General features: G+C 53.1%; 1 protein-coding gene across 3 annotated transcripts in view; it reads left to right on the top strand.

The window, feature by feature from the left end:
• PPM1B (protein phosphatase, Mg2+/Mn2+ dependent 1B) overlaps positions 1 to 15,787 on the top strand; it is a 60,150-nt gene that overhangs the window by 26,297 nt on the left and 18,066 nt on the right. For all 3 annotated transcript variants that reach the window (XM_056130537.1, XM_056130538.1, XM_056130536.1), the window contains exons 2-4: positions 1,013 to 1,871; positions 13,528 to 13,645; positions 15,527 to 15,638. In XM_056130537.1, coding sequence (XP_055986512.1) covers positions 1,026 to 1,871; positions 13,528 to 13,645; positions 15,527 to 15,638 — 1,076 coding nt within the window. In that variant the 5' untranslated portion in view covers positions 1,013 to 1,025. The remainder of the gene's footprint in view (positions 1 to 1,012; positions 1,872 to 13,527; positions 13,646 to 15,526; positions 15,639 to 15,787) is intronic.

Raw genomic sequence — 15,787 nt, 5'->3', positions numbered from 1 at the left:
TGACATTTGTGCCTCTTCATTCATTCGGCTCCTACCCAGAAGGAGAATTCTGGGCAGTGCCCCGACAGACTTCTGTCAGCGCTGAGCTCTGGCTTCCTGCTCAGTGCAGTTCTCAAGCATGCGGGGGCCCGCAGAGTGCTCGGGGGTGCCTCCCAGCCTGCTGTCTATTCCTGCCACCGTCTTTGTGGGCTGTTGCGGGGGGCAGTCAGAACTGAAGAAAATAGGTGCCCTTTACCCAGGTCCCTTAAATGGTTTAGCCTGTGCCCGGTAAGCCTGGGTACCAGAGAGATTCCCCAGCAGGCCGAGTGCGCAGAGAACGGGCAGGCCCTGAGTGCTGCTAGGGGTGGGTTGGGAGACCCCCAAGGACCCCCAGGGTGGCTGTGGTGGCCCCAGGCAGCAGCATAGCCACAGGCCTGACTTTGTAGCACTGTGGCTGAGTGTGGCTGAGAGTGGCCCCTGGGTCCTCCGAGCTGAGGATCCCAAGAGAGACGGTACAGGGCCAGGGCGTGTGTGCCTGTGATCACGCTCAGTTCGAGCTCCAGCCTGGGGCCCAGGGTGTTACCTGGTGGCATGGGTTACCCCTGGGCCCGTGCCCTGAACCACTGGCCTCCTGGGCCATGGGTCCCCAGGAGGGTCCCACTTGGGAAGCCCTCTGCTCCCTCCCCAAAATGAAAAAATTTTAAAAATCTGGGTCCCACTCTCGAGAGACTGATTAAATTGGTATGTGGTTCTAACGTACCAGGATTGGAAAATTCACCATTCTAAATGAAAGCGCAAATTTGGTTTCCTCTTTGTTTTGATAAACGTAGAAAATACTGAAAGTGAACAAGGGGGCTGGAGCGATTGTGCCATGGGCCAGGCACTTGACTAGCGCACAGCGAACCTGGGTTCGATCCCTGACGCTCAGAGGGTCTCCTGAGCCACTAGGAGTGACCCGTGCTGCAGAGAAACAGTGAGCTCGAGAGGAGACGGATTTGGCGCGGTCTCTCACCCCTGTCTCTCCCCCTTCCAGGTCGCTAGTAAACATGGGTGCGTTCTTGGACAAACCCAAAACGGAGAAGCACAACGCGCACGGTGCTGGGAACGGCCTGCGCTACGGCCTTAGCAGCATGCAGGGCTGGAGAGTGGAGATGGAGGACGCGCACACGGCCGTCGTGGGCATCCCCCAGGGCTTGGAGGACTGGTCCTTCTTCGCCGTGTACGATGGTCATGCCGGGTCCCGCGTGGCGAACTACTGCTCGACTCACTTACTGGAGCACATCACCAACAACGAAGACTTCAGGGCAGCTGGCAAGTCGGGCCTTGCCCTCGAGCCCTCCGTGGAGAGCGTCAAGAAGGGCATCAGGACTGGCTTCTTGAAAATCGACGAGTACATGCGCGACTTCTCGGACCTCCGGAACGGCATGGACAGGAGCGGCTCCACGGCCGTGGGCGTGATGATCTCCCCGAAGCACATCTACTTCATCAACTGCGGCGACTCCCGGGCCGTGCTCTGCAGGAAGGCGCAGGTCTGCTTCTCCACGCAGGACCACAAGCCCTGCAACCCCAAGGAGAAGGAGCGCATCCAGAACGCTGGGGGCAGCGTGATGATCCAGCGCGTGAACGGCTCCCTGGCAGTGTCCCGCGCCCTGGGGGACTATGACTACAAGTGTGTGGAGGGGAAGGGCCCCACAGAACAGCTGGTTTCTCCCGAGCCCGAGGTCTTCGACGTCGTGAGAGCGGAAGACGACGAGTTCATCATCCTGGCTTGCGACGGGATCTGGGATGTTATGAGTAACGAGGAGCTCTGCGAATATGTCCAGTCGAGGCTCGCGGTGTCCGATGACCTGGAGAATGTGTGCAATTGGGTAGTGGACACTTGTTTACATAAGGTACGTAGTCTCGCTGTAACACCCTAAGTGTGGCCTGTTACAGCGGAAAGACACGGTAGGTGACCTCAAACGCGACTCTGAATAGTTCACTAGCCCGGGGAAGGTATTTATGGTAGGGAAATCTCTGCATTTTCTAAGCATGCGACTGAAACTCTTGATAACCTTATTTGCCTCAAGCCTCTGCTTTGAAAATGAGCTTGAATCAGCTGTGGCCTTTGTGTCCTTAGAAGGACCTGGCGGGGACTTGAGCAGGCTTGACATCGCCATTGCCCGCCTTCTACCTGATTTTGAAGCTCGAGCGGGCCCAGTAACGTCTCCATTGGAGACTTTGTTGTTACTGTGTTTGGCATATCGAGTACGTTGCGGGGAGCTTGCCAGGCTCTGCCGTGCGGGCGAGATACTCTCGGTAGCTTGCCGGGCTCTCCGAGAGGGGCGGAGGAATCGAACTCGGGTCGGCCATGTTGGCCGCGTGCAAGGCAAACGCCCTACCGCTGTGCTATCAGAAAATGTGCATACAGAATAATTCCGTGTTGGGTAAATAGAGGAGCAGGAGCCCCACAAAATACTGAAAGGTACTCCAGAAACGGGCTGAGTCTGGCTTGAGATTCCGTTCTGAGCAGCTGTGAAGAAGACTGACACACATGTAGAGGTGGGAGTTCATGCTGGTCACTGACTAGATAAGAGGCTCTTTGCTAGTAATAACTGTCACGAGGAATTCATCTGTGACCCTAAGCCGGTAATACGGCGCAGTGGCTAAAACCCACCTCTTTAGCGGGGTGGGTGGCTGGGTTGACTTTTGCTCCACACCCCGGGGTGCTCAGGACTCGTGGTGGTTGCTCTCACCCCGGACCATCTCTCGTCGTTCGTCGTCATTCTTGCCCTTGCCTTCCCCTTTGCTGCTCTCGTTCTTGCGGCGACTGCGGCTTGCACAGCGTGCCTCGTACTTGCTGGAGGTTCACTCCTCAGTGGGGTGTTCGCATGGGGTACCTTTGTGCCAGACACGTGCGGGTGGGGGGCTTATGCTTTGGGTGGTGCCCCAGACAGGACACCCATGGTGCTGTGCGGAGGGTCTGCCCTGTGGTCTGTGGGCAGCACGGGATCACATTCGGGGCCTCCAGCTCGCAGGGGGCACAGTTACAGAGCCGGCTCCCTGCCCCCTACCTTATTTTCTGTTTGTGCACTGGGGTGGAACCCAGAGCTTTATATGCACAAAAGCAAACGCTCTACCACTGAGCGTACCGTGAAGAATTCCTGGGGAGAACAAAGTTTAATCCAGAGTTGTAATACCCACTTATAATGCTTTTGGTATGCCAGAGATTGAACCCAGGGCCTCGCAAATGCCAGCCAACCCTGTGCCGCCCCTAAGCTGCACCCCCCGACCCAGATCTGTCTTGCGTGTGCATGTTTGTGCCGCACCCATTGGTGCTTAGGCATCGCTTCTGGCAAGGTTTGGGGGCAGTGGAAGCAGATGGGTTCCAGGGAGCAAACCCGGGTCAACCAAGAGCAAGGCAAGCACCCCAGCACCTGTCCTACCTCTCCAGTCTCCAGCCCAAATCTCTTGACAGTCTGTGAGTCTTCATTTAATAGGGGAGGAAAATTCAGATTACGCAGAATGCAAAAATACAGATGATTCCTTTGTCCTTGGATGTCTAAAATATATAGTAGTTTCTTTTTTTTTTTTTTGCTTTTTTTGGGGGGTCACGCCTGGTGATGCACAGGGGTTCCTCCTGGCTCTGCACTCAGGAATTACTCCTGGCGGTGCTCAGGGGACCATATGGGATGCTGGGAATCGAACCCAGGTTGGCCGTGTGCAAGGCAAACGCCCTCCCCGCTGTGCTATTGCTCCGCCCCTACAGTGGTTTCAAATGAGCTTTATAATATCTGGCTGGCAGTCGTTACTCCCCCCCCCCCCCCCCCCCCCCCGCTTTTTGGGTCCCACCTGGCATTGCACTCGGGAATTACTCCTGGCTGTACTTGGGGGACCATATGGGATGCTGGGAATCGAACCTGCGTCAGCTGCATTCAAGACAAACGCCCTGCCCGTTGTGCTATCGTTCCAGTCCCTTGTCGTTAAGTTCTGTGCCTCTGGGAAGTCTTGGTTCTGTGGAATAAAGATTTCGACCAACTCGCATAGCACTCTCCGCCAAGTGAGTTGCTGTGACAGTTGTACACAGAATGTTTCTGCAAGGCCTTCAGCCTCCGCTCTCGCCCAGGTTTGAGGTGTTTACTTCTTTTCCAGAGAATGGAAAGACGCAGCTTCGAAGAAAATCCAAGACTGATGCTTATGCATGGCAGCTTGTTTCCGCAGAATTTCATGGCGGAGCCTCTCGCTCTCCTAATTCTTTAAGGACAGTGTATTTTTCATTTGAGTAAGATGCAAGTTCAGAAGTATAGACGATGTCAGTGTTTGAACACTAAATGGCTCTAATGATGTCTCCTAAAATTGTCTTTTTCTTTGGATTTTTAATGCAGTGACTGACAGCAAATATGTGTTATTTTTTGCCCACCAGGGAGTGAAAATAACTTTCCCTCCAGTCAAAAAGATATATTTGAATACTTTATTGAACACTTGAGGTTCACAAAGTTATTCTTGGTGCCTGTGTTACTCATGCGTTCAGTATTCTGACACCAGTTTCCCCATTTTCCCATCCATCCCCTTAGCAGGCCCAGAATTGTTTTATATTGCTTGTTATAACTAAATGGCTAATGGAATTATAAAAAAAATACTCGGGTAAAAGAAATTTTGTGCCAGTTGCTATACCTCACCCCAGGGACATGAAGTCTTTTATTCTTTACTAAGCTGCTGTGTTCATGTTCTTATTTATTGAGCTTAGTTGGCGTGTCCCATCGAATTTGGTGTGCTCCTAGTAGGATGTCAGCGTTGCAGGATGTGGCGATGTTTTGCAGCTGCGTGTGTGGCTGTGCGCTCCAGAAACTCTGGAATATTGAACTGCCCAGTGGGCTTCCTTAGAGTTGGTTGTGGGATGTGGGTGTGACCTCCAGCGCTTCCAGAAGTGTGGGAGTGGGGGAAAAGCGACCTGCTGCCCTCTGAGAAGACCCCAAGTTCTCAGCCAGAAACAGCTGTGGGGTGTGAGGCTCGCTGGGCGTGGGAAGGGGCTCGGCCCTGCCTCCTCCCGAGGGCCCCCCAGAGTGTTCCACTGGGAGACGGATCCGTCCTTGAGTTTTTGTGACTTGTTGATCTCCCCAGATTGAATCTGAGCCTGTGAAATAGGGCTTAGAGATGGGCTTACCTGGTGGTGTTTGTGGGAAGTCGGTGTGGTGGCTGGGGTGAGGTGAGGGGCCGCTGCCCACCCCCACTCTGAGAAGACCCCAGAGTTAAAGTACATACTTCTTAAAAATTCAGGTAATATGGAAGTGCATAAATACTCAAGAATGTTGCCACACAAGTTGGTTACTCTCATGTGGTGGACTGTAGTACTGTCCTCCGGCTGTTCACCGATTTGCTCGAGTGGGCACCAGTAACGTCTCCATTGTGAGACTTGTTACTGTTTTTGGCATATCGAATATGCCACAGGGAGCTTGCCAGGCTCTGCCGTGCGGGCGGGGATACGCTCGGCAGCTTGCCAGGCTCTCCGAGAGGAACGGAGGAGTTGAACCCGGGTCGGCCTCGTGCAAGGCAGACGCCCTACCTGCTGTGTTATCGCTCTCGTGTGATATGGTGTTTATTTTCCATTCTTTTGCCTGTCTGGAAGTGCCCTTTTACCTTTGTTATTCCTCGGTCTGCTTTTCCATCCTCGAGTGTGTTGTCGGGAGCTCTGTCAGACATCCTCATCTCAACCACATTTCGGTGGTCGCACAGCACTTTACTTAATGAATGATGTGACTTTTTTTTGGTTTTGCTTTGGGGGGCCTCCTGGCTCAGCACTTGGGTCACGCGGGACAGGCATGGTGTGGGACGACATGGAGTGCTCGGGTTGGCTCGGGATTGGCCGCACGTAAAGCAAGGACCCTCCCTGCAAGATTTTCGCTTGTCCCCTGACGCGGAATTTTGAAGGACTAGTGAAAAATCTCTTGCTTTGGTCTGTGATTCGAAGTCGGAAAGGAGTTTCCCGAGTGGATAAGCTGCTTTGGCGGGCCGTCAGGGCTTCGCCTGTCCCTGTAGGGTGGAGAGGCTGTAGCTGTCTGTCGTGTAGCTTCCCGAGTTCCTGCCAGTGAGAAATGATCGCGTTCTGTTGACAGGAGCGTTAAACGGCCCCAGGCCGAGGCCTGGAATCTCAGGGGTGAGGAGAGCAGTCACGGTGGGGGCCAGAGCAGAGCCATTGAGATCCACCCTCTGTAGAACTGGGTCCATGTGGGGCAGGGGGGCCGGGGGAGAAGGTGGGTTTTGCCACACGCAGTGGTGCTCAGGGCTCACTCCCAGTGGGGCTTGCCAGGGTTTGAGTCCAAGTCGCCATGTGTGAGACACATGTCCTGTGCCGCTCTTCTCTCTCTCTGGTTCCCAGAGTTTCTTAATCACTAGAGAAAATTGAAGGGATTAGATCAACATCACTGTCACTGTCCTCCCATTGTTCATCGATTTGCTCGAGCGGGCCCAGTAACGTCTCCATCGTGAGACTTGTTGTTACTGTGTCTGGCATATCGAATACGTCATGGGGAGCTTGCCAGGCTCTGCCATGCGGGCGAGATACTCTCGGTAGCTTGCCGGGCTCTCCGAGAGGGGCGAAGGAATCGAACCTGGTTTGACCGGGCAGGCTGCACGCAAGGCAAACACCCTACCCGCTGTGCTATCGCTCCAACATCACTGTTCATATTGTTATAAGTATGAAATTTTGTCTTGTGTGAAAACCAGGGTTGTTAATACTGTGAGGCAGTATGATTAAAATGAGTGATTTCTTTGCACTTAGTCTGAAATATTTAACGTACCTTTTTAAAAATCTGTGGAAAGTGGGCCAGAGCGACATAGAGCGGGGAGGGCATTCGTGTTGCAGGTGGCCAACCTGGGTTTGAGCCTCTGACCGCCGCCAGGAATAATTCCTGAGTGCAGAGTCAAGGGGAGCCTCTGAGCATTGCTGGGTGTGATCAGAACAAGTAGACCCGTAGCAAGGACTTAACCCAGTGTTGGCACTTGGGAATGGCCCAGGAGATACGAGCTATTTTTGAAACAGAATGGATTTAGTCCAGTAATGGTTTCCTGGTAATAGATTAAGATGGAGTGTTCTGATTCTGCACTCAGGGATCACTTTGGGTGTTTGGGTGGGCCTGGGGAACCACAGGCGAGGTTGGGGATCAAACCGGGTGGGCTGTGTACAGAGCGGGCGCCTTGCCTGCAGGCCTGTCACTGACCTTGCCCTTCGCTTGGCTTTTCGTGGCTGTTCGTCCCCCTCCTGCCCCTCTCTCCTTCGGCTCCCTCCGGGGCTACTCCGGGAACCTCAGCCAGACCCCGCCTGCAGGCACACCCCTGGCTTCTGAGCTGTCTCGCTGGCCCAGCCTTGATTTTTTTTTTTAATCATGAAAATCCGTATTTCGTTACATTGTTCTTGTAAAACACTGTTTGGCTTTCCTTAATTCAGGTTATGTGCCACCCGTCAGAAGCTCATTTATTTTTAGATAAAATTGGATAATAAAACTGAGGTGGATCAGTGACTTAGTTTCCAAAGGCAATATCACGGTAGATTATTGGTGAAATTCAGAGGGTGGTCTTGATTTACACCCCGAACAAGGATGCTGTTGTGTTTCTCAGGCAGTAGACCTGGGTTGTAGCGGGGGGCTCGCCCCGGGGTGCTGTTTGACAGACTCCTGTCCCGGACGGCTGGCCCTGTCACTCAGACTGACCAGCCCGAGTGAGCCGTCCGCTCACACGAACAGGCGCGCGTCCCGCGTGGAGCCACGCCTGGCTGTGCTCAGGGCTTGCTCGGGCTCACCCGACCTCAGGGGCCGCTTGTGGCAGGTCCCAGCGGGCGGGCCCTGTGCACGGCCACCCCCCGCCCTGCCCTGGCTGTGAGCCCACCCGTGACGGCCGTTCCAGGCGCTTGGCTTCCTCCCTGCCAGCCACAGCGGCGCCCCTCGGACTCTGCCTCCCTGTCCCTTCCGCGCCTAGGTGAGCGTGGGGTCACCGGCCGGGTGGCGTGGCGCCCACACACGGCGCCCAGTGCTGCTCCCTGCGGGGCCGGCGCTGCCCTCTGCGGACAGTCTGCCGTCGCGTCGCCGCTTTCTCCGCCCTTCCCTGGGAGCCGCGAGGGGAAGCTCGGGTGGGCGCCTGAGCCACGCTGCTCGGAGACGCCAGGTGGTCGGCGGTCCAGCGGGCGTCTGTGTGGAGGAGCCGGAAGCTTTCGTTTGGCTTCTCACGACTGTTCATTCGGTTGGACTTTTAAAAAATTCTTTGTTAAGCGAAGCAGAGTAAGGTTGGTTTGCTTTTGGATGCCCCATTGGGGATGCCTGGGGCTGACTCCTGGCATCACTCAGGAATCAGTTGTGTGTCGGTGCCTGGGGGACCCCGGGGATGCGGGGACTAAACCCCGAATCAGCCGCATGCAGGGCCAATACTTCGCCGTTCACGGTCGCTCGGCCTGGTAGGAGGTGAGTTCAGAGTCTGGAGTGTTCTGAGAGAGGTTCAAAGTCTGGCGTCTTGGGGCTGGAGTGAGAGTGCAGCAGGTAGGCTGCTCGCCTCGCACCTAGAGCAGCTGGCCCGAGTTCAAGCCCTGTACCTCGAATGGTCCCCTGAGTCCGCCAGAAGTGATCCCTGAGTGCAGAGCCAGAGTGACCCCTCAGCACCACGAGGTGTAGCCCCAAACCAATGTATGTGTGTATAACAGAACGAAAGGTGAAAGGTCGGGAGCGTTGGTGGCTCCCCGAGAGTCCTTGGCTCACGTCACCTGGCTGAGAGCCTGCTGGTTAAGGCCTTGGTCCTGTGCCTGCGAGGACTCGATCTGGGCTCCTGTCCGGTGCAGGCTTCGGGCTAAGTCCAGATCACGTTTCGTTACCTTGTGAGGGCAGGGCCAGGTTCCTGTCGGGATGCTCTGGTCAGCCAGTGTCCCTGCACAGTGCTGGCCCACGGGCTCCACCCGCTCACGAGGCTGCCCCTGGGTGTGGCGCTGGCCGGCCTCTGAGGGTCACGGGGCCGAAGAACACCGCCTTAGGTCGCTGTTGTGCCGCTGGCAGAAGTGGAAAGGAAGCTGAGGACACAGTGGCTTTTATTTTTGCGGGTGTTTGGCCGGGCCCACGCGTGGCAGGACTCCATGCTCTGGGCTCTGTGCTCTGGGGCCACTGTGGGGCTCGGCCTGCTCCACTGCCGTGCCGCCACCCTCTGCCCGCTGCGCCCCCCCCCCCCCCTCACCTCAAGCCGATCCTCTTCACCGTCCAGGGTTCCCCCCTCCAAATTGTGTGTATTACTGGGCTTAATGATAGTTTGATATTATTTACATAAGGTTGATTATCACTAGAAAACTAACGCATCATAAAGGTGAATTTTTTTTTTTTTTTTGCTTTTTGGGTCACACCCGGCGATGCACAGGGGTTCCTCCTGGCTCTGCACTCAGGAGTTACTCCTGGCGGTGCTCAGGGGACCATATGGGATGCTGGGAATCGAACCCGGGTTGGCCGCATGCAAGGCAAACACCCTACCCTCTGTGCTATCTCTCCAGCCCCAGGTGAATATTTTAATATTCTTTCTTATAATACAAAAACGACTGAAATGTAGTTTGACTTGATATTCAGGGAAAAGCCATTTTTATAAATAAAAACAGCATCATTGGAATCATAAATGCTGACGTGTAGATGTCCATTCTTTCCTTTAAATTTCTTTGAATATTTAAAGTTCCTGAAATTTACCTTTCAGCTGATTTCCAACTATTAGGGCTGGAGCGATAGCACAGCGGGTAGGGCGTTCGCCTTATAAGTGGCCAACATGGCCAACCCGAGTTCGATTCCTCCGCCCCTCTCGGAGAGCCCGGCAAGCTACCGAGAGTATTGGATATGCCAGACACAGTAACAACAAAGTCTCCAATGGAGACGTTACTGGGCCCGCTCGAGCAAATCGACGATCAACGGGAGGGCCTTACCTTACCTTTACCTTTTGTTACTTTAAAAAAGACTGATGGCCAGGAATACAGCGAGTAGGGCATTTGCCTTGCACGCAGCCGACCTGGGTTTGATCTTCGGCATCCCATTTGGTCCCCTGAGCACTGCCAGGAATAATTCCTGAGTATAGAACCAGGAGTCACCCCTGAGAATCGCAGATGTGGCCCGAGGAGCAGAAAAAAACAACCACCAAGCCAACCAGTCTGTTGGCCTGGAGCATCAGAGAAGGTCGGGCGCTGGCCTAGCGTGCAGCTGACCACACATGGTCCCCAAAGCCCATCACTGGTCCTGAGCAGAGCCAGGAGTAGCGTTGAGCACTGCCAGGTGTAGTGCCCAAATAAACACACACTGATGAAAATCTTAAACACGTTGACTAGGAGTTGTTGGGCAGCGGTCTTGGTGTTGCTTGCAAGTAGAAGCTGAGTTGCTTAGGAGAACCAGATCTCGTAGGACACTTGCTTGTACGAGAGCCTGTGTTTCATCCTGCACTGCACCACCCCCTCCCCCGCAGGAAAAATGGAGGAGGAAGCGATTCTAAAAATATGTTGTTGATTCCGTTTATTCACGAACTGCTTTAGAACTCATTTCTCAGTGATGCTTGATTCATGAAGAGCTGTGGCACAGAGTTTCAGTTCCATCTGAGGTGTGTGGGTTGCACATCTAATTCCTGTGGAATGTGTTGTTGCCCTTTTTTTGTTACTTTGAGCTGTGTCTCGGGGCATGTAAAATACACATAAGCTTCCATTGTAGAATTTCTAAGTTCAAGTCATTATGAAGGTGTTTTGATAGATTTCATTGAAGAACCAAATCACTTTGGGCCAATCTGGAAATTCTGCCTTTGCCCAGTCATCTGGGCCCTGGTTCTGTGCTCCTGACAGTGCTCCCTCTAGAGGTGGGGGGGCTGGCCTGGGCACCCTTGCTTGATCTTTCTTTTGAAAGACTGTCACCTGGGCACTGGAGCCATAGTACAGCGGGTAGAGCTTTATGTGTGGTTCAATCCCTGGCACCCCATATCGTCCCCCCAATCCCCTCCAGGACTCAGCCTTGAGCACTGCTGGCTATGACTCCAAAACAGAGTCTGTCGCCTGGTTCTGATATGGTGCCGAGTCCGAGTCTGGCCAGATTCCAGCCAGGGTAACTGAAAGGACCAGTATCAGGGTGGCCGGCACATCCGTCACTTGACTGGCACACTCCATTTTCAGATGAAATAGCTAGTCTGCCATCTCCGTGCACTTCATTTCTAGAGTGGTAAAAGGTAATAAGAATCACTTGTTCTAAGAGCAGTTTTGTCCACTCTAAAAGAACAGGTTACATTAATGACTTACCTATAGGAAATGAGATGGTTTTTTGTTTGTTTTTGTTTTGCTTTTTGAGTCACACCCGGCGATGCTCAGGGGTGACTCCTGGCTCTGCACTCAGGAATTTCCCCTAGAGGTGCTCGGGGGACCATATGGGATGCTGGGAATCGAACCAGGGTCGGCCGTGTGCAAGGCAAACGCCCTACCCACTGTGCTATTGCTCCAGCCCCAAAATGAGAGTGTTTTTAAATTTAAAAAATATTTTTAATTTTTACAGAGTTGTTCACAGTAGTGGATTACATTCAATATTTCGACACCAGTCCCAGCACCATCACACCTTCCCACCACCATTATTGTGAATTTTCCCACCCCCACTCAAACCTGCCGAAGAGGCAGATGCTAGATAATTTATTTGTGTTGCCGGCTATGAGTAATGTAGGATGTTGCATGGCCGCTTTTGCGGCCACATGCTCCTAGAAATCTAAAATTTTAGATAATTAGGACCTGGAGAAATCTCTGCAGCTGTTCTGTTCCAAGATTTTTTTGTGTGTCTCTGGATCATCACTGTTAATGAGCTTAAATAGCAGCTTGTGCACGTCCAGGGTCCCATGGGGGTGGGGAGATGGGAAGGGCCAGCCCGTCCTCTATCCCCTGAGGCCTGGAGTTTGCTGTCACTAAACCCGAGAACCTGGGCTTCTCATTGGGTGCTGGAAGTTGGGGGCCACCGGGACTCCTAGGGGGCAGGTGGAGGGATGACGGCTGCCCAGAGGCATCTCTGCAGCTAGCTGCTGGGTTCTGAGACTCTTTTGTGTGTCCGAGTGTGTTTAAATTAACCGCTCATGATCTTCTGATATAGAGTACTGTGCTTGCTTTTCCGTATAGATCATCGTTGAGGGTGGGCTTAAGAGACAGCAGTAACATTTGTTCTTGTTTTGTATTTTGTGGTGCTGGAATTGAACCAAGGACCTCACACATTCAGGGATGTGCTCGAGCTACATGTTGGGCCCTTAAATTCTCAGTTTTGATACTCACTTGGGACCTTGAAACTGTAACAGTTTGATGTCTTTCTAAAATTTATGTATTTTTGTGTTTTGGGCCATATACGGTGCTTGGGGCTTACTCCTGGCTCAGAGGGGCCAGATGGGATGTGGGGATCAACCCCGATTGGCCGCGTGCAAGCCGGGCGCCCTCCCTGTTGGATTGTTGCTCTGGCCCCAGGGTTGTCGTCGTCTTTTTTAAGCTACTGCACATGCTTTGAGTATGCTGGCCCTCAGTTATGTTCTGTGATTGATACGCTAGCCATAGAAAACTTTCCACTTTAATTTTTCAATTTATTATGGGCTGGAGCAATAGCACAGTGGTAGGGTGTTTGCCTTGCAAGCGGCCAACATGGCCGACCCGAGTTCGATTCCTCTGCCCCTCTCGGAGAGCCTGGCAAGAGTGTCTCGCCCGCACGGCAAAGCCTGGCAAACTACCGTGACGTATTTGATATGCCAAACACAGTAACAAGTGTCACAATGGAGATGTTACTGGGCCCGCTCGAGCAAATCGATGAACAATGGGAGGACAGTGACAGTGTGTGTTTTAAGTGAAAGAAATTAGTTTTTACTGAAAGAAGTTTACTTTGAAAGATGTGATGGCGGAGTAAGGAAGGAAAATGTTTTCACAGTGGGAAAAGCGAAGGAGATAAGTAAGTGTTCGAGGCAGAACACGGCTTTCTGCAGAGTAGAAATGGTGTCCCTCGAGTCAGCAGTTCACTCTCTTGCGGAGGAAGGATCGTGAGGGCTCTGTAGCATTGCCCCGCTCTGGAAATTGCACATTTATTGGGAAGAATGCATTTGGGGGTTAAATCTCCTCGGAATCAGTAATCTTCTGTGGGAAATAGTTAAGAAGAAAAGATTTGAATATAGCACAGTGGGCAGGACGTTTGCCTGGCATGATGATCCCCAGCAGCCTCTGGTCCCTTGAGCACCGCCATGAGCAATTTCTGGTTGCGGAGCCAGCAGTAACCCCTGAGCATCGCGGGGTGTGGCCCCCAAACCCAAAACATAATGTCTTCATTTCCTGGGCTGTGGAATAATGGTAGGTATAAAAGGGCACATGGAATTTCAAGCCAGAAAATAATTATTAATCTGCTCATCCCTAGAGACCTTGTTTTTGTATAGTGTGTCCCCAATTCTTTGGAATATGAAAGGAATCTGCTGAATGTGTACTCTCTGGGTGATTAAATGCAATTACTTGGTGAAATGAATGTTTTTAATTAAATTATAAGTTTGGTAGACTATAGAAATATAATTCTTTCCCCTTTCTTTGATACACAGGGAAGTCGAGATAACATGAGTATTGTACTAGTTTGCTTTTCAAATGCCCCCAAGGTCTCAGATGAAGCAGTGAAAAAAGATTCAGAGTTGGATAAGTACTTGGAATCACGGGTTGAAGGTAAGAAAGATACTTTTAAAATTTAGAATGAAAGGAAATATCTTTATCACAGAACATTGTAAATTTCCATGGGAAAAGCAGTCAAGTCTTTTAAAACACGGCCTAACAAAACACACCTGCCTGACCCCATGAGCGGAGGCGGCTTTGCCGGCAGGCACGGTGTGTCATCAGCCCCCTCTCAGGTCTGGCCTCCTCCACCCCCATCGTTCTTTTTGCGGGCTGCCGTCCACACCTAGACTGGCCCCCAGATGCCCGAGGCAGCCCCCAGGTCTCTGCCCTGCTCCGTGCCGCGCACCCGCCCTTGGCAGTGATCCTTTCCACCATGGAGAACCTTTGATTTGGCATGATGTGAAGTTGTATGACAGCAGCTGCCCTGTGTCTGTGTGCGTGCTGCCTCGTTCCAGGTTCGCGTTGGTCTCCATCTGACGGCTTGCTCTGCATGCCTCCTGCCATCTGCGCCTCTCCCTCTCTCGCAGTTGGAGATTGGCTGACCCATTGCAGTCCTCTGGAACACAGAGGGTGGTCTCTGCACGAGTAGACGCGATCTGCTGGAAGGGGGATGCTCCCAGTGGTGGACTGGCCCGTCCACCCCTTGTCCCCTCGAGCAGGGCCGCAGTGCTCTGTGGCGGCTGTGGTTCTGGGACTCAAACCTGGGCCTCTTGCCGGCCCGGCCCCGGCTGGCTTTGTACTCCCTCAGTTTGGGCCAGCTGCTGTCGGCTCTTGGAGGGCCCAGCTCCTGCCCGCAAACCCCCCGGGGGAGGCCGGGCTCTGCTCTCGGTGCCCCCCACTGCCCAGAGGGGCTAACTGGCGGTTCCGCAAGGGAGTCGGGCGTGCTGGTAGGTCTCAGGAGGGGCACTCGCTCATAGGTTATAAAGGTCGTCTTGGTTTTCACCTGCCAGTTTGGGGATCCACTGCTGATTCTTGCCTGGATCAGTTGCTGTTGAGATAATGGCCAGGTGGTGATTTTTTTAAATTCGGTTATACCTTCTTTATGAATTAGCATTTCATTCCTGGAGCATGTTCTTGAGCCAGAAACTGTAGGGGTTAAGGGGCTGCTTTGCAGGTGGCGCAGCCCGGACCTCACCTGGCCCCCCCCCCCCCGCCCCGGCACTGTCTGGGGCAGCAGCCCTGGAGCACTGCTGGGCTGCTTGACCGAGAATTTCTGGGAGAGGTCCCAGGCTTCCTGAGCACTGTTGGGAGACCCCCTAAGAGAGAAGAAGAGGTTGTCCGTGCCCTCCGCCTCTGCCAGTTCCTCTCCAGAGGGACCCGCCGAGCTCCCCGCTGGTGTCTCGGTTATTGTCATTGGCACCTCCCTCCCTCCCTGCCTGCCTGCCCCCAGGACGCGATTCGGCTCCCCTCGCTATCTTCCCTGCACCAGCCCTGTAAAACAGCCTCTTTAAAGATCTTTTTTTTTCCCCCAGAAATTGCAGATAGAAATAGCGATTGTATTATTTTGCTGCCAAGCTTGAGTTTAATACCCCTTTTTATTTTAAATGAATTGTGGAACGCACTGTTTAGGTATGAAATAAACTTTGTAAAATGACTTTTGATTCTTTATAACCTTTGTTTCTCCCTTGCTTTTGTTGTCCGGCAGTTGTAGTTATGGTCATAGGGATCATTTGGTGGTTATAAAACACCTCACCCAGTGAGTCTACCAGAATGTTCTGGCCTGTGAGCGTTCTGCTTGTTCCAGTGTTTGCACGCACGAGGAGTGCCAGGGCGGCACACCTGAGCAGGCGGCTCTTCCAGGTGCCCTGTCTGTGACAGCGAGGTCTGCGTTGATGGTTTAAGATCTTACCCAGGTGCTGCCACATCTCACCTCTTGGACCCCGGTCTCGTGAGGACGGAATTCTCATACTGCCGCTCTTTAAAACCCCACAGAAATCATGGAGAAGTCTGGTGAGGAAGGAATGCCCGATCTTGCCCATGTCATGCGCATTTTGTCTGCTGAAAGTATCCCAAATCTGCCTCCTGGAGGAGGCCTTGCTGGCAAGTAAGTGGGACGCGGAGCTAGTTTCGAGTCCATTTATAATTAGCGGTGAAGTCGCGGGGGGGGGGGGGGGGGGGGGGAGCGGGGGGGAGGCACGTTAATCAGCTCCAGATGGAATGAGTTGATGGCTTTTGTACCAGAGGTGAAGTCTG

This window comes from Sorex fumeus, unplaced genomic scaffold (genome assembly GCF_029834395.1).
Source record: "Sorex fumeus unplaced genomic scaffold, SorFum_2.1 ptg000079l, whole genome shotgun sequence".
Taxonomy (NCBI): domain Eukaryota; kingdom Metazoa; phylum Chordata; class Mammalia; order Eulipotyphla; family Soricidae; genus Sorex; species Sorex fumeus.
This window is presented reverse-complemented; position numbering and strand designations above follow the sequence as displayed.